This window comes from Stenella coeruleoalba (genome assembly GCF_951394435.1).
Source record: "Stenella coeruleoalba genome assembly, chromosome: 3".
NCBI classification, from domain to species: Eukaryota; Metazoa; Chordata; class Mammalia; order Artiodactyla; family Delphinidae; genus Stenella; species Stenella coeruleoalba.
The window spans coordinates 156612604-156633990 of record NC_137148.1 but is presented as its reverse complement, the minus strand read 5'-3'; the positions used below and the strand labels follow the sequence as shown (position 1 = coordinate 156633990).

General features: G+C 41.7%; 2 protein-coding genes across 2 annotated transcripts in view; both read left to right on the top strand.

Moving 5' to 3' along the window:
* CANX (calnexin) overlaps nt 1-3134 on the top strand; it is a 32400-nt gene extending 29266 nt beyond the window's left edge. Inside the window, exon 15 of the mRNA XM_079916571.1 lies at nt 724-3134. Coding sequence (XP_079772697.1) covers nt 724-777 — 54 coding nt within the window. The 3' untranslated portion in view covers nt 778-3134. The remainder of the gene's footprint in view (nt 1-723) is intronic.
* A 1635-nt stretch (nt 3135-4769) lies between these two features.
* The window catches only part of MAML1 (mastermind like transcriptional coactivator 1), a 46100-nt gene continuing 29482 nt past the window's right edge, over nt 4770-21387 (top strand). Inside the window, exon 1 of the mRNA XM_079915442.1 lies at nt 4770-5366. Within this exon, the coding sequence (XP_079771568.1) occupies nt 5040-5366 (327 nt within the window). The 5' untranslated portion in view covers nt 4770-5039. The remainder of the gene's footprint in view (nt 5367-21387) is intronic.

Below are 21387 nucleotides of genomic sequence, written 5' to 3'. Positions count from 1 at the left end.
AAGGATGTGAGCTTCTGATCTGGATTTTCTGGTGGATTGGATATGAGGTATGAGGGAAAGAGAATAGTCCACACCTTTCTTACCAAGGTCCCTTTTCTAAGCACTGCTGTTTCATTCTGATCCTTTCTGGAAACTACCCAGTTTCCATTTACAGCTACCACAACTCTGCCCTTCTATTGATAAAGGTCAATGTTGTTTATATTTTCAGTGGACGTATTCTGTCTCAACTAGAATGCATAGTTCTTTCAGGTAGGGACCAGTCTGTTTTTATATTCCCCAAACTTCCTCACACAATAAGTGTGTGTAGAGTAGAAGGAGCACTGGGTTTGTAGTCTTGAGTTTTATGTGGGACTCAGCTTTGATAGCCTTTAGTCCTCATGAATCTTTGAGGCTTTCTCAGCCTCAAAGTGGGACTAATGTGTCCACAGGCCAGTAGTTATTCAGGATTAAGCAGGATAACATGTGAAAGCCTGGTGTCTGGTCCTTTTTAAAGAAAATGCTTATAGGTTAGATTTAGAAAACAAAGACTGAATTAGAACACATACAATCCCACCACCTTTGAGCCAACATTGTTTTTGATGCATTTTCTTCCAATCATTTTTCTTTTCCTGTTTTTCCTCAGATGGGTTATACTCAGTCTGGCTCATTTGAAAACTTGGTGAACTTTTACTTTTTTAAAAAATGTGCTAATTATAGTGAATTTCTTGTTTTTTCAACCAACAGGAGGATGAAATTTTGAACAGATCACCAAGAAACAGAAAGCCACGAAGAGAGTGAAACAATCTTAAGAACTTGATCTGTGATTTCCTCTCCCTGCCCTTCCCCTGCAAAGTGTGGGTCCTAGGAGAGGACCTGGCACATCTTAGGTTGAAACTCAGAAAACCTTCAGAGTCACCATCAACAGGTTCCAGCTGAACACTAGCCCGTGTAATTTTAAACATCTAGCAGTAAATAATTGCAGTTGTGACATAAAGGACCCTGTTTCTGTAGAAAGAAAGCATTTAACATAATGGTTGTGAAATGTAACATGAAGCAACTAACTTGTATTTTTTTTGTTTTTAAACATCTTTGTTTTTTAAAATAGAGTGATAGAACTTTGTCAGTCTTTAAAAATCTTGGCTTAATTTAATATATTAATCTGTCCATGCAGAAATAACACCAACCTTTAAAAATGCTAGGGGGCTGAATTTGAAGTAACTGATTTTGTTTTTTAAGTTTGGTATTACAAAACATTCACGTGTCTTTGTCCCTTAAAATTGATAATCATGTTTAAAGTGCAGTCATTTGTGGTTATAATCTTGTTTTGCTTGCTTCCATTATTCAATTCCTCCTAAGGAAATTGAGGAGAGTGATTGGATGGAAGCCCAAATTTATATAAAGGTTCTGTTAAAATTGTATTAAAAATAGACATACAAAAAGAAAAAAACTTTTCACTTGATGTTGGTTAGGCCGTGAAGTATGTGTGTTCTTTTGCCTTTGGAACAGCTCAGTTCCCAGACAGCTTTGCAGTTAGTGGAGGAGGTGGCATAATGTGGCGCTCGGGCATTCATTCTTCACACCCTGGGAGTGTCTGGGCTTCAGCCTTCTCAAGCAGGTGGCTTCTTAAGGAACGCTACCAGAGTAGAGGCAGATGTTTTCATCACATCTTCCACTGTGTTGACACTGTTTTACCTTCTCAATTTCCCCAAATTCCCAGCTTTCTTCTCTGCTATGCATTGTCTTCACAGCACAGCTTGCAGTCCGTTGCTGAAAATACTTATGAGCTCTGCATAGTGTTAAGCTTTACTGTGATTATGTGTATGTTTCTTCCTTTATTAAGCAGACCCACACCTTTCCAGGGTCAAAGTACACGATAGAATAGTGTCCTTCATCTTTACCATTTCTTTTACTCCGTGTAAAGACTTTAGAAGTGTAATCCAGAGGCGAGCCAATTCAGAATTGACTGTAATTGAACACAGGCTAAAAGTATTTATGGAGAAGTGACTTTTAGCATGAGTTTTCTGATTTTTGTAGCTGCTAAATCTTTTAAGTCTTTATTTGCAGTTCATGTAACAGTTCTGTCTTAAATTACATGATAAAGCAGTCCTGTTCAAAACTTTTTTTAAGTATGTGGCTTGTATAATTTTTAAGAAATGATCTTAGGTTTGTTTTTTCATGTGGAATGCAGATGGGTGCTATCAGAGCCTCTCCCCCATCACTATAGTGTAATAACATCATTATTACACCACACTGAAATGTATTCAGAATTAGATTTTTTTTTAGCTTTATTGTTTTTTCAGAGGTGTTTCAAGTGTACCGATGATACTGTTCCTTGCACTGAATATATAAACACTCCAGAGTGTTTATATTGGGGAGATATTGGGGAGGAAGTATATTCATAAAAGATGAAGGCTGTATCTGTTTATTTTGTTTATCTTCAGTTTTTTTACTGGTTCACTTAAATTCTTATGAGGGTGGGATGCATTTTTCTTACTGTTCAGTGCTTTATCCTTTTCATCTGTTGTTCTGTGGTCACAGTGACCTTAGCTATGTAGCAGACTTTCCCAAATGTATTGAGTGCAAATAAACAGTTACTTAGCAAGACCTGAAAATATGTCTGCAGGTTTCTCCTTGACGCAAGTGTGTGGGATCATTGCATTTCCAGAAATCTGCCTTCTTTACCCTCCATTGACATTACGGTTTCTTCCAGCTGAGCTGTGGAATAACAAGTATAAATCAGTAGACTGTTCATTTGCCTTTCCAAGGGTAATTTAGCAACGTTTGTCCAAAAAAAGAAAGACAAAACAAAAAGTCATTTCTTGGTTTTCTTTTCACTCTTTGTTGAAGGTGCAGCCTTCTAGGTGCACCTAGAAGTCTGACACATTAATGAATGACCAGCAGCAGTATTCAGCTCTTTAAAAGGCACTTACATTATGATTTTACATGCTGGTTATTTGTCCCATTGTTGTAAAATGCCCACTCCATCAGATGTGTTCCTCAGTTTCTCTCATCCATAAAATACTCTTCATTTTTCTCCAATTGTTGCGTTACTAAATGGTATTACATTAAAGCCCTGTGTTAAGCATCTGCTTTTGACTGACCTTCTTTCATAATAACCTTCAATTTGTGTGTTTTACTGGTTCAATAGTGGGTTGATCTTCCTTTAATTGACTACTACATGAAATTTTCTAATATTGCAGAAACTATTATGGACGATGAAATAATTACTACATCTCACCACGTGGATTTGAATATAATTCAGAGTAGGCTTTGCATCCTTTTCCTGCTGGATTGGGGTTCAGTATTTCAGTTCTATAATAGGTATAGCAGCTCAGAAAGGGAATGGTAATTTGTAGATTATTCTTTGAGATTTATGGGAACCATTCGACTTTTAAACATTTATTAGAAAATAAATCTTTGTTCAGAATCAGACTCCATCTTTTATATATTCCTACATATTTCAGGGATATTTTTGAACATTAGGCCATAACTTTTTTATGCAGTATTATTAGGCTTTTGAATTGCTTACTGAAGAGTACCCAAAATGTACTGCTCCTAGTTACGATTATCTTTCCCATTAGAAAAGAAATTTATTTAATTCTGGTGTAAAATTTATGTTTGAAGAATGGTAAAAGCAAGACTATGTTATGGCGTTCATGAGCCCTAAGCACTATTGCCTTGGTGGGCCACTTGTATTTTTTACTGCATTTGTATAAAAACAAGTACTATGTGAATAAGGACTCAATTTTTTCTTCTGATTTTAAAGTAAAACATTTTCATTGGCCTAGTAATAAGTTACTGTACCAAAGTTTGAGCTGTTTATGGTGTCTCTCATTGTGCAGCCTTTTGGCACCTCCTGTTTAACTTTTTAGCAGTTAGGGTGCCAATACCTGTCTCTAGTTTGTCTTGGCCCAACAGAGACGGTCTGTAGTTTCATTGCTCCTGTTTTTTCCCCTACAGTCTCCCACTCCCTTTGCCTACTAGGTATAATACTAGAGTGTAATTGTCTTTAGTTGTATTTTGTTGAGATTCAGTTTTACCTAACAGACCATCTTTTAAATGTAAAGCTTGCAGGCCAGGCTCCCTGTTTTTTTACTGAAGCATCATCCTTTGCAGTTCTACCCCCACACACCAGAAAAGGAGCTAGACTCCTTCACATCCTCTTCTTCCTGTCTGCTAGGGCTTTTGTTGTTGTAGTAATTGAACTTCTGAAATTTGTTCAAAATTTATGTAAGGGAAGATTATATAGTCTCGATGATTCAGAACAGCGCGAGAAGAAACCTCTTCACCTCACCCGTGTACAATTCTTACCAATTGTGAGGCTGAATGTGAGCCGTGAGGTCGAACGAAAACAGCTAACACTGAAAAACCCTGGATACTTTTTAACTTATCAAAGCCCCATTTAAGAAGCTACAGGAGGAATAAAATGATGAAGCGCTATGGTGCCGGGAGCGTCTGGATCTGGAGGGTTACGCCGCGCCGACTGCCCGTCTTTCCGCGGCGGACCCGGAAGGGCCTGTCCGCGTGAGGCGGCGTTTAGAGCCGGCTCTTGTCGGTCACTTACATGGATGAGGAGGACTGAAGCCCGCCCACCTGCTTCCCTCCGCCTCACTTGAGAGTTCCTTTTAAACTGCGCACGGGAGCAGCCCCAGCGCGCCTCTTGCGTGCTAGGCCCCGCCCCTCGGGCGGCCCGTTCTTCCTTCTCTGTTTGGCCGCAGTCCCTGTTCATCAGCTGTGACGCCGCTTTCGCCTGCCGGAGCCCCGCCCTTTTCCGAGAGCCCTGAAAACAATTTTAAGATGGCGGCGGCGGCGGCGGCGCGCAAAACAATGGGGCCGGGGCGGCGGGGACAGGCCGAGGCCTGAGGTGGGCAGCGAGCGACTGCCTGGGTTGGGCCGAGCGGGGCCAGAGGAAGACCCCCGCCGCGCACGAGCCCGCTCCGCAGCTTGCGGGGCCATGGCGTGGCCGTGAGGCAGCCGGGCAGCCGGCGGGGAGCGGAGCCTGCCGTGCCAGCCGGCCCCGAGAGGCCCGCCTCGGGCCCGGCCCGTGCAGCCCGCGGCCCATGGTGCTGCCCACCTGCCCCATGGCGGAGTTCGCGCTGCCGCGACACAGCGCGGTCATGGAGCGCCTCCGCCGGCGCATCGAGCTGTGCCGGCGCCACCACAGCACCTGCGAGGCCCGCTATGAGGCCGTATCGCCCGAGCGCCTGGAGCTCGAGCGCCAGCACACCTTCGCCCTCCACCAGCGCTGCATCCAGGCCAAGGCCAAGCGCGCCGGCAAGCACCGGCAGCCGCCCGCCCCGGCCCCAGCTCAGGCCCCGGCCCCGGCGCCCGCCCCGGCCCCCCGCCTCGACGCCGCCGATGGCCCAGAGCACGGCCTCCCGGTCGCGGTGAGTAGGGCTCGGGGAGCAGCCCCTTCCTGGGAGATGCTGCCCCTGACGCCGCCCAGGGCCCTTTGAGACTTCCCCAGTGCCCGCAACTTCTCTGGTCTGACTCAGGGGAGGCTAACATGGCAGGGACTGAGTGGTTGTCATCTGCGGGAAATGGCACTGTGGCGTTACTTTGGGAAAACATGACCCTAAGGACCTTACATTAAGGTCCCGGGTGGGAAGGCTGGCGAACTGTCGGTGAAAGGTTTTTCTTCCAGATTGGATTCCGAAATTTTGAAAACTTTATTTTGGAAGAGTCTGGCATTTAAGTTGCCTGTGATAGTGGCTTCATTTATTCTGCAAATGTTCATTGGGTCCTTGCTCTTTGCAGGGTCAGGGCTTAAATATGGAAATAAAACGGCCTTTAGTTGACCAAACTGTTCTGCATGGAAAATCAAGAATCTTTGGAAATCTTAGTAAAGATATAGTACTGCTCATTGAGGTGTACAAAGGTATTCTTTATTTAGGCAACCCTGAAATTTGTGAATTTGTGATTCCAGCAATACTGTTGACAAAGCCAGTTTTCATTATAAGCCTGTTTAAAACCTCTGATGATATTAGAGTTTGTTGGTAAATTATTATGCCCTTTGGGTTCTCAGTAGATATTCGGGAAATTTGTTGGTTAGAGGTTTTCCTTCCTGAGACTGATTATAAGGTTCCTTGCTGTTGTTTTCTTGGTAATTTAAAGTTTAGAACAAATGTTACCAATTTAATTTGTGTGTTTTTAAATTCATGCCTCTGTTAAGGTCTCACCTGGGCTGTTGCAGTACTCTTCCCTAATTAGTCTTAAGGTGTTCGGTCTCTTTCACCCTTTAAATGCTAGGTGTGTCACAGCCCCTATGCTCTGTTTGAATTATTTTCCGTGTTCTCTCCCACACTAGCTTGGGCTACTGGACATCTCATTGCTTATTGTTATCAAGTCTTACATAGTCAAGTCTTCTCATCCTCACTTTTCTTGTCTGTAAACTGAGGATGTGTTTGGTTTCCTCTAGGATTTTTATAAGACTCAAAAGAAATGAGTGTCGATATGAAAAATATTTCATAAATGGAAAGGCTGCCTGCAGGACCCTCCCCCATCACCTTTCAGAATCCTGACATCCTTCAGGGCCATCTCATCTTCCTCTTTAAAACCAGTTTCCACCCTACCCCACAGCAGTTAGAATCTCCTTTGTCAAAACATTTAGGAAATGTATTGTCTATGCTATTTATTTTAAGCGCAATGTCACATAGTACTTTAGGACATGTCTTGCAAACAGACTGTAAGCCCTGGGAGACAGGGAGGGGTGCAGCTCACAGTCAAAGGAAAGACTTTTAAGAGTTGTGGGGGGTGGGCTTCCCTGGTGGTGCAGTGGTTAAGAATCCGCCTGCCAATGCAGGGGACACGGGTTGGAGCCCTGGTCCGGGAAGATCCCACATGCCGCGGAGCAACTAAGCCCGTGTGCCACAACTACTGAGCCTGCGCTCTAGAGCCCGCGAGCCACAACTACTGAGCCCACGTGCCACAGCTACTGAAGCCTGTGCGCCTAGAGCCAGTGCTCTGCAGCAAGAGAAGCCACCACAATGAGAAGGCCGCACACCACAACTAGAGAAAGTCCACGCGAAGCAATAAGACCCAACACAGCCAAAAATTAATTAATTAATTAATTTTTAAAAAGAGTTGTGGGTAGTAATTCCGTGTAAGTAAATAGTGAAAGCTCATAAAAATCTCAATTTTACACTCACATAGTTACCTTGAACCACCCCCTAGAATGTATATTAGTAGTGATTCAGTTTGTTTAAAGAGACTAAGAATTTAGATCCCCTATGATATTTTTAGTCCTAAACTACTAGAGAGAAATTGGACATGCTGTTTGAAGAGAAATTAATTCTGAGTGTGTTAGAACTTGAGTCTGGCCTGTCAGTCATTCTTTTGGGTGATTAGGTATGCCATGTTATGTTGATGTCTTATCGCATTAAACCTTGACCCATGGATTTCATGAGTTAAACTTTAGAATGGAATTGCTCTTCAACCTCCTTACTAGGAAGAAGGACCTTTTTCACTTCAGTCTCCAAGTGATTCTAGGTGAGCTCTTTGGCCTTGGAGTGGGGTTTTAGGAATGGAAGATCAGTGTCACTAAGAACACAGTGGCTTGTTCCGTTTTAGTGGCTCCTTCAGTTCAGAGAGGGGGAGAGTCCTTGCCTTGGTAGGATTTTGGCTTGGAGAGAGAGCACAGCTTTGCCAGAGAAATGGAGGGGAGAAAGTGCCTCTCAGTCATTGTTATTTTTGACAATTCTGTGTATGTTTTTGATCTAATTAATATTCCTTACATAAGGAATATTATTCTTATTTTTTTTCCAAATGTCCTGTAGTACTCTTAGGCAGTCGTTTCATAGCAAAGTTACCATTGGTAAACCATTTGTACAAGTGAAAAGGGATCAAGTCAAATTACTAGTAGAGTACACCTTCTGCTTATGTTTTTCCCCTTCTTAGGATATTCCACCACAACAAAACCTTGACCACTATCTTCCTACTGTAGATACTGTTAGAGATGGATCAGAAAGAGTGCTTCAGACTTTTTTCTACTCTAATTGTCAAGGAATTACCTCATTAGGTTTTCTTCATACTGTGTGTGCTCATTAAAAACCAAATAGTAGTTTTCTAATGATAGGATTGACTTTTTTTTTAATTTATTTATTTTATTTATTTATTTTTGGCTGTGTTGGGTCGTCATTGCTGCACGGGGGCTTTCTCTAGTTGCAGCGAGTGGGGGCTACTCTTTATTGCGGTGCACGGGCTTCTCATTGCGGTGGCTTCTCTTGTTGCGGAGCACGGGTTCTAGGCATGTGGGCTTCAGTAGTTGTGGCACGTGGGCTCAGTAGTTGTGGCACACAGGCTCAGTAGTTATGACACAAGGCTTAGTTGCTCCGCGACATGTGGGATCTTCCTGGACCAGGGATCTAACCCGTGTCCCCTGCATTGGCAGGCAGATTCTTAACCACTGCGCCACCAGGGAAGTCCAGATTGACTTCTTTGTATTAGGGATGCCAGATAATAGAGAATTATCCACTCACTTTATACATTCATTCTGTCATGAAAATAGTCTTCTACAATAGCTTGAACATTTCCTTTTAGTAAAAATTTTTTTTAATATTTATTTATTTTGGCTGCACCTGGTCTTAGTGGCAGCACACGGGATCCTTGCTGTGGCACGTGGACTTCTTAGTTGCAGCATGCATGTGGGATCTAGTTCCCTGACCAGGGCTTGAACCCGGGCCCCCCTGAATTGGGAGTGCAGAGCTTCAGCCACTGGACCACCAGGGAAATCCCTCTTTTAGTAAAATGTTATAAAGGTTTATGCCACATCCCCTTATCCACCATTGTCACACTTTTGCTGCTTACTCCTTAAGTCGTTGTGATAGTCTACCAAGAAATTTGACGGTTGCATGCCAACCATTCATGGAAGTTGCCTTTCCTGCTTAGTTTAGGCATGCAGTATTTCTCTCTCTCTTTTTTTTTCTTTTTCTTTTTATTCTTTTAATAAGATCTTTCACAGGACAGAAAAATTTAATTTTGATAAAATCCAGTTTATAATCATTTATTTTATGAATTGTGTTTTGGTGTTATGTTTAAGAACTCTTTTTATACATCTCTAGATTCAAAATGTTCATATTTTGTCGAGGATTTTTTGCATTTAAGTTCATGTAAAATGTTAATCTGTAATTTCCTTCCTTTCTCTCTTCTTTCCTCTTTTTCTTTCTTCTCTCTTTTTAACTTTTATCTGTACATAACTACACAAATAGTACAAAGAACATCTGCATACCCTCCTCTTAGATTCTACCCATTGTCATCATCATGCCCCATTTGCTTTATCGTTTGCATACATACCTCTTTCTGTCTTCTCTTTCTCCCTAAAACTTTTGTTCTCTGAACCACCTGTGAGAACACTGCACATATGGCTCTCTACCCCAAACACCCAGTGTGTACCTTCTAAGAGTTAAGATAAGATGCGTGAAATCTTAATAATGATTTTGTAGACCGAACTTGTGTAGGAATTATGTAAATAACAAATTATTTTTAGGGAGTAGATATTTCTAAACATAAAACAGACATTGTTCTATAATCATATGGGATAATTTTAGAGAAAAGATGACTAATGTGGTTTTAGAATCCCATTTCTTCCTGTAACATTTGCGACCTTGTCATAGTACCATCTTTCCTTTTTTATCTTCAGTATCCCCTTTCCCACTGGGTCCTTCCCTTTAGCTTGAAACAGGAGCACATATTCTCCTTTCTTTTGTCTTTTCTCACCCTCAAAATAGTATTCTATCTCCTTCCTTCCCTTTGTGCTTTCCACTGCACTTCCCATTTACTCATTGCCCCATTGTAATCTGCCTTCTACCTCTTTTACTTTTCCAAAGCTGCCCCCTTAAAGGACACCAAAGATGGAATTACCAAATTCAGTGGCTTCTTAGTCATCATTCTTTTTGACTTCCTCCTTCCTAAGGCTCTTCTCTTAGCTTCTACTCTCTTCTGATTTTCTTTCCAGCTTTCTGACTTTTTTGGTCTCCTTCCTGCTTTCCCTTATTAATTCATGCAACAAATATTTGAGTGCCTACTGTGGGCCAGAGCATATTTTAGTTGCTAGGGATACAGCAGTGAACAAGACAGATTGAAACTCTGCTCTTACGGAGACAGATCAATAATTTTTAAAATTAATTTTAAGTTATAATAAATGCTAAGAAAAAATTTAAAGAGTTATGTGATACTGAGTGATTTGTAGCAGCAGCTTTAGATATGGTAGTAGCAGCTTTGTCTTAATTTGGCCTGAATGACAGGAGTTTATGAATCAGCTGAAAGTTTCAGAAAAGAACATTCCAGTTAGAACCATCAGCACAAAGTCTTGGAGGCAGGAACCTTCTGAGCTTGCATGAAGACAGAAAGGAGGTCAGTGTGCCCAGAGCAGCAGGTGTGCAGCTGGTATGAGTAAGCAAGGATCAGATCAGGTGCAGTGAGAAGCAATAGCAGGATTTTAAGCAAAAACATCACATGATCTAACATTTTTTAAAGGCCATTCTGGTGCTAGATGGAGGATGTCTGGTATTGGTCTGGGTGAGAGTGGATGCAGTTAAAGCTTTTGCAATGTCTAGGCTGGGGCTGGTGGTAGTAGTGCAGATGGAGAGGAGGAGATGGATTCTGGACAGCTTCTTAAGGCAGAGGTGACAGAGGTTGCTGATGGACTAGATGGATTGGATGGGGGCAAATGGGAGGCGTTGAAGGGAATTCCAATTTTTTTGGCTTGAGAAACTTTCTTTGCACACTTTTTAAACATTCATGGTCCCCAACCAACTAAATTCTCTACTTTTTTCACTCAGTTTTCTTTTCCTGGGTTAATGTCATTGATTTTTTTTTTTAATATTTATTTATTTGGCTGCGTCGGGTCTTAGTTGTGGCATGTGGGATATTTGTTGCAGCATGTGGGATCTTAAGATTGTGGCGCTCGGGTTCTTCGTTGCAGTGCACAGGCTTCTCTCTAGTTGTGGTGTGCGGGACTCCAGGGCGCCCAGGCTCAGTAGTTGTGGCACGTGGGCTCTCTAGTTGTGGCTTGTGGGCTTAGTTGCCCTGCGACATATGGGATCTTAGTTCCCCGACCAGTGATCGAACCCGCATCCCCTGCATTGGAAGGCGGATTCTTAACCACTGGACCACCAGGGAAGTTCCTGTCATTGATTCTTTCATGGCTTCATCTATCACCTGTAATAATGAGATTCTCCAGATATCTCTACCAAGGTTCAGATCCAGCTGTCTATTGGACATTTCCACTTTGATTTCCCACATGTCCAAAAGGAACTCTCCCTTTTTCTTGCCAGTCTTATGTTTCTTCAGAGTATTTTCCCTAGTCCAGTCATCCAAAGTAGAAACTTGGGAATTATCCACTCCTTTTCTTCATTTCCTGTTTTTTTGAGTTTTGTGTTTTGGGGTTTTTTTTTGTTTTGGTTTGGTTGTTTTGGGGCACGCTCTGCAGCATGCGGAATCTTAGTTCCCCGACCAGGTATTGAACCAGTGCCCCCTGCATTGGGAGAGCAGAGTCTTAACCACTTGGCCCGCCAAGGAAGTCTCTATTTCCGTCTTTAAGTTGGTTATTTGTTCAACCAACATTGAGCTCCTGCTGGGAGCCAGAAATTGTGGTGGTGCCAGACCTGTGTGTCATGCAGTCTCTTGGGGAGTAGGTAGTAAACAGTTCATTGCAAAGCCCTGTTGAGGGCTGAAAAGCCTGTGGGAATACTAGGAAAGGGATGCCCCTTGGGTGAAGTTGGGTAAGTTTTAAAGACTTGACTTTTAAAATGGGTCTTAATATTTTGCCAGATGTTTTCCCAAAGGGCGTTATATGAAACGCTAATTTCATAGGCTGTTAAAAGAGTTCTAGAGTTGAGCAAATTTGGGTGACACTGGGATAAACAAATTTAAAGTTTCCTTTATTTAGGATATTTCCAAACATTTAATAGGCTAATATGCATGCGGACTTGAGCTCTTATCAGGGGGCATCTAATAGGATTTTGATTTCTGTGGGAAACTAAGCAAAAGCACAAAATTATGACAGTGAGTAAATCTTTGAATTTAAGGCTTAAAGTGCCAGAGAGGCTGGAAGATAAAACTGGAAAGGTAGGAGTCATATCACGAATACTGGGTGTTTGGACTGAATAATTTTGAAACATTGTGAATCCTGCCTCACACATTTTATGTTGACATTTTGAACTTTTCATCCTAAGTTTTTAAGCTTATGAAAAATTATAATGCATTGGTTGTGTTAATCAATTGTATATTAAATTACTGTAACAATTTATTAAGTGAAATATATGAAATAAGAAATTTATGTAACACATAAGTGCTACATATGTTTAATGTGAATCAACTATTTTAAAAAGAGAAAAGAAAAAGGGTAAAAATGCTGTTTATAGTTGCAGAGGATATAACTTCCAGAGAATTATAAATACTAACATTTAAAAATAAAATGGTTATATCATTTTTTAAAATGTTGCCAGTGGAACCTGAATACCTTAGTGATATGCTTTCATCAACCATTTAAAGAATGCTTTTCTTTAACAGAAATTTTGTTTATTTTAAGAAGGTTTATTTATGATTTTTTAAAAATTAATTTATTTATTTTACTGCGTGTGGGCTTTTCTCTAGTTGCGGCAAGCCGGGGGATACTCTTTGTTGCGGTGCATGGGCTTCTCATTGCGGTGGCTTCTCTTGTTGTGGAGCACTGGCTCTAGGCGCGTGGGCTCAGTAGTTGTGGCACGCGGGCTCTAGAGCAAGGCTCAGTAGTTGTGGCGCAAGGGCTTAGTTGCTCCGCGGCATGTGGGATCTTCCCGGACCAGGGCTCAAACCCGTGTTCCCTGCATTGGCAGGAGGTTTCTTAACCACTGTGCCACCAGGGAAGTCCCTGTTTTTTTAATTTATTATTTTTGGCTGCGTTGGGTCTTCGTTGCTGCGTGCGCAGGCTTTCTCTAGTTGCAGTGAGCGGGGGCTACTCTTTGTTGTGGTGCGCAGGCTTCTCATTGCAGTGGCTTCTCTTGTTGTGGAGCACGGGCCCTAGGCGTGCAGGTTTCACTGGTTGTGGCACGCAGGCTCAGTAGTTGTGGCGCACAGGCTTAGTTGCTCCGTGGCATGTGGGATCTTCCCAGACCAGGGCTCGAATTCACTTCCCCTGCATTGGCAGGCAGATTCTTAACCATTGTGCCACCAGGGAAGTTCTAACAGAAATGTTAAATCATTCCTTTTTTTTGGAACTTGCATTTCTTTTTCCTTTTCTTTCTTTCTTTCTTTTTTTTTTTTATTGGAGTATAGTTGATTTACAGTGCTGGGCTAGTTTCAGGCACACAGCAAAGTGATTCAGCCCTACACACATATATATCCGTTTTCATATTCTTGTCTCTTATAGATTATTACTATACAGTAAATTCCCTTTTTGCTCTTTTTAAAGTTGATTTATAGGGAATTCCCTGGCAGTCCAGTGGTTGGGACTCCACGCTTTCACTGCTGAGGGCCCGGGTTTGATCCCTGGTCATGGAACTAGGATCCCACAAGCCACATAGCGTGGCCAAAAAAAAAGTTGATTTATACAAAAGAATATATGTAGCATTTATAGGTTCTGTGTGTTATATATATTTCTTATTTCAGTAAGTGGAATTACAGTAAATTAGTATACAACAAATAACAAGCACATTATAAATTTTTATAAATAATTAAGCAAAAAAAGTACAGGTTTATTATACATGCCTCCCTTAATGAGATGGATGAGGCTTTTCCCATCTCAATTTGTTCACATAACTGTGGATGAATATTACTTGCTGACAAAATGATAGTTCTTAATTCTTTTCCTATTTTTTGTTTGTTTTTATACATTTAAGTTCCAGTAATCCTTGTTCATATAAGTATAAAAGGAAGAAATTTAATTATACAATGTTAATCAAGTTTTTGAAATTTGAGTTGGTATGCCAAAAATCACACAGTGATATGTATCATCAAAATTAATTTACCAATTAGACGACAGCTTGGTTTGGTACACTTTCAACTTTAATGAAAGCAGAGAATTAGAAACCATCTCACTTACAAAAGGATAATCTAGTCGTCAGTCATTCACTTTCTCAGTTATGGAGAAATGAAACACAAAGGCTTTACATTTATCAATTGATTGTTGATTATACCTGTTATTCTTTCACTTAGAAGGACCTTGTTTAACCTAATATACTCAGAATTGATTGGGAAAATCAAAGTACTGTTCATTTCAATACACCTTTGCCAATACAGTATTTTTTGATAAAACATTTTTATTTGCTTTAGATATATTTTCATCAAAACCTTAGAGCTGTGACTGTAGCTTGTTTAATGTATGAAAAATGTCTACCTAATTGGCAAAGTGAGTCTCCATTTTCAAGTTAATCAGCTTTCTGTCAGAAAAAGTTTGCTTCATTTTTCAAATACAAATAATACTATACAACCCTGTGAGTACCATCTCACTTTTCTAAGGGAGAGTTCAAGAGCATGGAGCCTTGTTGTGAGTTTTGTTGCCTGCATAAAATACTGTGCATTGCCTGCATGTATTTTATTCATATTAAGCATTCATTTGAAGAGCTATATGTTATTTGGTTAGTTGAGGATGGAAGAATGATGTCTTTAAATGAAAAATATCACCACTCCTGCTGCCCACTCTATGGCAGTCTTAATTCAAAGCATCCCAACTCGCAGGCCAAACTTTGGCAATTTAAGTGCTCAAGGCCCTTAAGTCAGTGAAGAACTATTGTGCCTAGCAGAGCAACAGAAGAGACTGGTATACGGTGAACATTTGGAGCAGCATGTCATTGGGGTGGCATCTGGCACCATGGGAATGAAACCCATGTGCAACACTCCAAGGTCCCTAAAATACTTTGAATGCAGTTCTTTGAAAATGGCCTGATTTCTCTAGGTGTCTTTACGCGTATGCCTTTCCCTAGTCTCATAATGCCTGACACCTGCTCACCATTCAGAACTCTGCTCATGTGCCATCTCCTCTAGGACCTCTTTCCTAAGTCCCTCCTCTAGCCAGGCTAGGTACTTAAACCTATGCCAGAACAACCACACTGAGCTTTAATTAGCGTGTTTGCCGCTCTCCATTATACTATGAGCAATCTGAGAGCAAGACCAGTAGTTTAGCACCAGACCTCACACATATTTGGCAGTCAGCAAGCATCTGTTGAATGAATGTTAATGATATTGTGGAAGGAGCTCTGAATTGAGAGTCAGAAGCTGTATGTTTTTAGGCTGGGATCATTTCAGAGGTGGAGTTGACAGAGCTAAGACAGTAGGCCCTGATTTGTACCGCCATGTTCATTGCAGCCTTGTTCATAGTAGCCAAGAGGTGGAAGCAATCTGAGTTTCCATCAACAGATATGAATGGATGAAGAAAATGTGCTGTATACATACAGTGGACTATTATTAAGCCTTAAAAAGGAAGGAAATCTTGTCGTATGTTGAAACATGGATGAACCTTGAGGACATCATGCTAAATGAAATAAGCCAATTGCAGGAAGAGGAATACTGCATGATTCCACTTATCTGAGATATCTAAAATAGTGAAACTCTTAGAAACACAAAGTAGAATGGTAGTTGCCAAGGGCTGGAGGGAAGGGGAGAGTGGGAGTTGTTCAGTGGACGTAGAGTTTCAGTTTTGCTAGATGAAAAGTTCTAGAGATTTGTTGCACAGCAGTGTGCATATAGTTAACGCTACTGTACTGTACATATAAAAAAGATGGTAACTTTTATGATATGGTTTTTGACCACAAATTATTTTTGAAGTATAGTTGAATTAGTGTTGTGTTACTTATTGCTGTACAGCAGTGACTCAGTTGTACATAGATACATACATTCTTTTTCATATTCTTCTCCATTATGGTTTATCACAGGATACTGAATACAGTTCCCAGTATATATACCAGTTTGCATCTGCTAATCCCAAACTCCCCATCCAACCCTCTCCCCCCAACCCCATGGCAACCACCAATCTATTCCCTATGTTCCTGATTCTACTTCTGTTTCATAGATAGGTTCATTTGTGACCACAATTTTTTAAAAATTAATTACAAGACAAAAACTATGATTTTCCAAACGATATGCTTGGAAAATTTTTAGCAATTATAAGGGCTTTAGTTATTTATTTATTGGCCACACCTTGCTGGCATGTGGGATCTTAGTTCCACGACCAGGGATCGAACCAGTGCCCCCTGCATTGGAAGCACAGAGTCTTAACCACTCGACCACCAGGGAAGTCCCTAATAAGGGCTTCTTAATAAAGGCATATCAAGACATCCCTGGAGATGCAGTGGTTAAGAATTCGCCTGCCAGTGCAGGGGACACGGGTTTGAGCCCTGGTCCGGGAAGAACCCACATGCCGTGGAGCAACTAAGCCCATGCACCACAGCTACTGAGCCTGAGCTCAAGAGCCCGTAAGCCACAACTACTGAGCACATGTGCTACAACTACTGAAGCCTGTGCGCCTGGAGCCCGTGCTCCACAACAAGAGAAGCCACCACAATGAGAAGCCTGTGCACCACAACAAAGAGTAGCACCCACTGGCCACAACTAGAGAAAGCCCGTGCGCAGCAATGAAGACCCAACACAGCCAAAAATAAACAAACAAATAAATTTATTTAAAAAAGGATACTCTGTGGCAGAGTGTCATGTATATCAGAATTAGAGCGGTCCCCACTTATCTGCAGTTTTGCTTTCCACTGTTCCAGTTACCTGAGGTCAACCATTGTCCGAAAATATTAAGTAGAAAATTTTAGAAATAATTCATAAGTTTTAAATTAGGTGCCATTCTGAGTAGTGTGAAGAAATCTTGTGCTCTGTCCCCCTGGGGACATGAATCATCCCTTTGTCTAGCATATTTACGCTGTATACCCTATACACCCTTTAGTCACTTAGTAGCCATCTGGGTTATCAGATTGATAGTCACGGGATTTAAGTGCATCTAACCCTCATTTTACTTAATAATGGCCCCAAAACACAAGAGTGGTGATGCCAGAATTTCAGAGATGCCAAAGAGAAAGTGTAAAGTGCTTCCTTTAAGTGAAATGTATAGATTTCAGTACTATCCCTGGTTTCAGTCATCCACTGGGGGTGCAACCCCCTGGATAAGGGGGAACTACTGTACTTGGGGCACTTTTTAACTATATATCTTCTTGCCTACTGATGCCCTCCCTTTTCCACCTCTCCCCTGACTTTCATCCCTTATCACTGCTAAAATGAGTCACTGTTATTCATGGGAATATGTCATATCCCTTAGTTGTGTGGAGGTTTGGTTTCAATTCTTCACTCTTTGGGTCATATTATACACCTACACCCTTGTAGGTGTATAATATACGTATATTATACGTATAATATACGTATAATATACGTATATTATATAATAATATAATATAGTATACGTCCCCATTCCTTGATTTGGAACTTGGATATATGACTTCCTTTGGCCAATGAGACGTTAATGAGAGGGATAAGAGGATATATTGTATTTATGAAACAATAATTTTTTAATTCAGAAAACAAAATCTTGGAAATATTATAAAAATATGAAATATGTGCATGAACTATACATATGAAATATGAGTAATTTTCCCAAAAAGTAAAGAAAAAGAAGACAAAGCCGAAAATAGAGAAGAAAATTAGAGGACCAGTGTAGGAGGTTGAACACCTGAAAAATAGAAGTTACTAGAAGAAAGAAATGATTTTAAAAATAATTTGAGGGACTTCCCTGGTTGTCCAGTGATAAAGAATCCACCTTCCAATGCAGGGGATGTGGGTTCCATCCCTGGTCGGGGAACTAAGGTCCCACATGCTGTGGGGCAACTAAGCCCGCACGCCACAATATTGAGCTCGTGTGCCTCAACGAGAGAGCCTGAATGCTGCAAACTACAGAGCCCACGTGCTCTGGAGCCTGCGCACCACAACTACAGAATCCATGCTCCCAGGAGCCTGCACGTCACAACTAGAGTGAGAAAATCTGCACACCATAGCTAGAAAGTAACCTGAGCGCCGCAACTAGAGAGAAGCCCAAGCGCTGCAACGAAGAGCCTGCGCACTGTAACAAAAGATCCCACGTGCCTCAACGAAGATCTCGTATGCCGCAACTAAGACCTGACGCAGCCAAAAAAAATAAGGAAAATAAATAAATAAAATAAATATTTTAAAAATAATAATAATTTGAGAATTTAAGGGCATGAGTTGCCAGATTAAAAGGGCGCACTGTGCCCAGCACTGGGGAAGAAAATAGACCCACGCCAGTTACAAATTCTGAACATTCAGTTTAAAGAAGAGATACAAACTTCCAGCATGGGGAGGCTAGGGTACTAGGTCATATATCAAGAATCAGAGTATCTTTGGACTTCTTGGCGGCACCATAGGAATCAAGAGGACAACAGTACAATGCTGAAATTCTGAAGTAAAATGATTACCAACCTAGAATTCTATACCTAGGCAAAGTATACAACAAGAATGAGTATAGAATAAAGTCATTTTCAGAAATTAAGGATTTAAAAAATTTTACCTGTCACCCTTTTTAAGAAGCTACTGCAAGAAATACTCCATCAATATTGAAAGAATAAATCAAGAAAGAGTAAGACATTAGATACAGAAAACAGGAGACCCAACAAAAAAAAAAATGACAGGGGTTCACTTGGAGGAGGATGATAAATGATACCAGGATGGCCTGTATTGATCATGTCTCTCCTTTCATGCTTTGCCAAGGACACTCATGGAAGTTTTCAGCTTTTCCCTGAGAGTGGGAGGTAGGCCACGTTGGGCTTAGAAGCAGAAGTACAGAGCAGCCCACTCTCACTGACCAGACTTCTGCTGCATGTCCAGCGCCTGGTCTACATGCTGCATGTCTTGCCATGTGCCCAACTGTGGAGAAACCTGTGTTTCCCAAGACTCACTCATGACCTCGCTTGCAACTTCCTCGGAGGGGACCTTGTCAACTTCCATAGAAGCAGAAGTAAGACCATGACCCAAGACTGCTCTGCTCACCTCCTTCTGGAGCCTCTGTCCAGTGAGATCAGTGCAGCTTGCTTCTTGCATGGCTGGTGTTTGCTTGCCCTCCCTTTTCAAGACTAGGTGGTATGTTGTTTGGGGATAGATTAAATGAGGGTGGTAGAACTATTATTAAAAGCAATTAACACAAAATCAGGATATTAGATATCTGTGTCAGGGGTTGAAGAGAAGGGATACAGGGGCTTCTAAGGAGAGCTCCTCAGACTTAATGTGCGTGTGAATCACTTGGAGACCCTGTTAAAATGCAGATTCTAAGCCAGAGCAGGGGGAGGCTGAGATTCAGCAGTTTTTAAACCTTCCAGGTGATGCTAGTTCTGTCCTGGGACCATACTTTGAGTGCCAGTGTTCTAAAGTGCCATTACTGTTGCTTCTTAATTTGAGCAGTTGATGCACAGTGTTCATTTTATTGTTAACTCTTGATGTATGCATGTATGTGTGATAGCTTTCACAACAAAAAGGTTTTAATTGCAAAGGAAAATATGAGAAGGATGTATTGAGCAAAAATCCTGGAGATAAACATGTCAAATCATAAAAGCCTTGCGTACTTTATTGTATTAGTCAGTGTTCTCCAGAGAAACAGAACCATTAGGAGACATATATATATGGAGGGGAGGGGAGTATTGATTGGTTTTATTGTAATGAATTGGCTCACACAGTGACAGAGGCTGACAAGTCCCAAGATCTGCAGTCGGCAAGCTGGAGACCCAGGAGAACCAATAGTCGGAATGTTGGCATGCTCCAGACCCCATGAAGAGCCAGTGTTACAGTTTGAGTTCACAGGCAGGAAAAAAAAAAACGATGTCTCAGCTCAAGGCAATCAGGCAGGAGGAGTTCCTTCTTGCTTAGCCTTTTTATTCTGTTCAGGATCCCACTTGATTGGATCCATCCAAATCAGGAGGGCAATCTGCTTTACTCCGTCTACTGATGCAAGTATTAATTTCATCCAGAAGCACCTTCATAGCCACACCCACAATAATGTTTGACCAAATATCTGGGCACCCCATGGCCCAGTCAGGTTGATGAATAAATGTTAAGAAATTGAATGACTTAGAATTTCTCAGCAGCAACACAGGGAGCTAAAAGACAATGGTGCAGTTCCTTCCAAATTCTGAAGAATGATCTCCCTACTGGGCTTATCTATCCAGACAAAATACGAGTCAAGGGCATGTGTAGAAGGAAGATATTTTCAGACATGTGAAAAATTAATCTACATGCTTTTTCTTAGGAAACTATGGGAGAGTGTGTTTCATAAAACAAAGAAATGAACCAAGAAGGAGGAAGATATGAGATAAGAGGGACCTTAGGATGACAGTAGCCAGTCCACACAAGAGCTTGTCAGAGGACTCCTGGACAGACTGTGCCAGAAGATGAAGAGACAATGTCTTATGTGAATGCACATCCCGAGAGACATCTAGAACACTGGCATAGAATCAGGGGTTGACAAATGTATGGAAAACCAAAAAATAAGCAAAAAGAATATAACCTTTTTACACCTTTGTCCTAAACATTTTTTTTTTTTTTTTTTTTTGCGGTACGCAGTCCTCTCACTGTTGTGGCCTCTCCCGTTGCAGAGCACAGCCTCCGGAGGTGCAGGCTCAGCGGCCATGGCTCACGGGCCCAGCTGCTCCGGGGCATGTGGGATCTTCCTGGACTAGGGCACGAACCCGCGTCCCCTGCATCGGCAGGCGGACTCTCAACCACTGCACCATTTATTTAAATAAAATTAAATAAATAAATAAATAAAAGAATCCGCCTGCCAATGCAGGGGACAGGGGTTTGAGCCCTGGTCGGGGAAGATCCCACATGCTGCGGAACAGCTAAGCCCGTGCGCTACAGCTACTGAACCTGCGCTCTACAGCCAGCGAGCCACAACTACTGAGCCCGCTTGCCACAACTACTGAAGACTGCACACCTAGAGCCCATGCTCTGCAACAAGAGAAGCCACCACGATGAGAAGCCTGCGCACCACAACGAAGAGTAGCCCCCGCTTGCCGCAACTAGAGGAAGCCTGCACACAGCAATGAAGACCCAATGCAGCCAAAAACAAACTAATTAATTTTTTTCAAAAAAGATGTGAGCAGCTATCACTCCCGTGTTCACTCCACACACACACTCTGATACTGCTTCTGAGCTACAGTTACTGCCGATCTTCTTCCTCTTTGCTCTCTTTACCCTCTCCAAGCCTTAGTTCCCTTCCCTGTGAAATGGTGATAATACCTGCTTTGCAGAGTTGCTCTGCCTAGCACAGAATAGGTGCCTAATAAATGGTACTCTTACTGGTTTAGGAGATTTCTTTTTAAATGTTTGTTTTTATTTTGTTGTTTTTGATCTCCTGCCTACCTCTTTTCATCAAATCAGGTATGAGCTGGTTTGGCAAACTAGCCAATCCCAACGAACAAAATTTAGGGGTCTGTT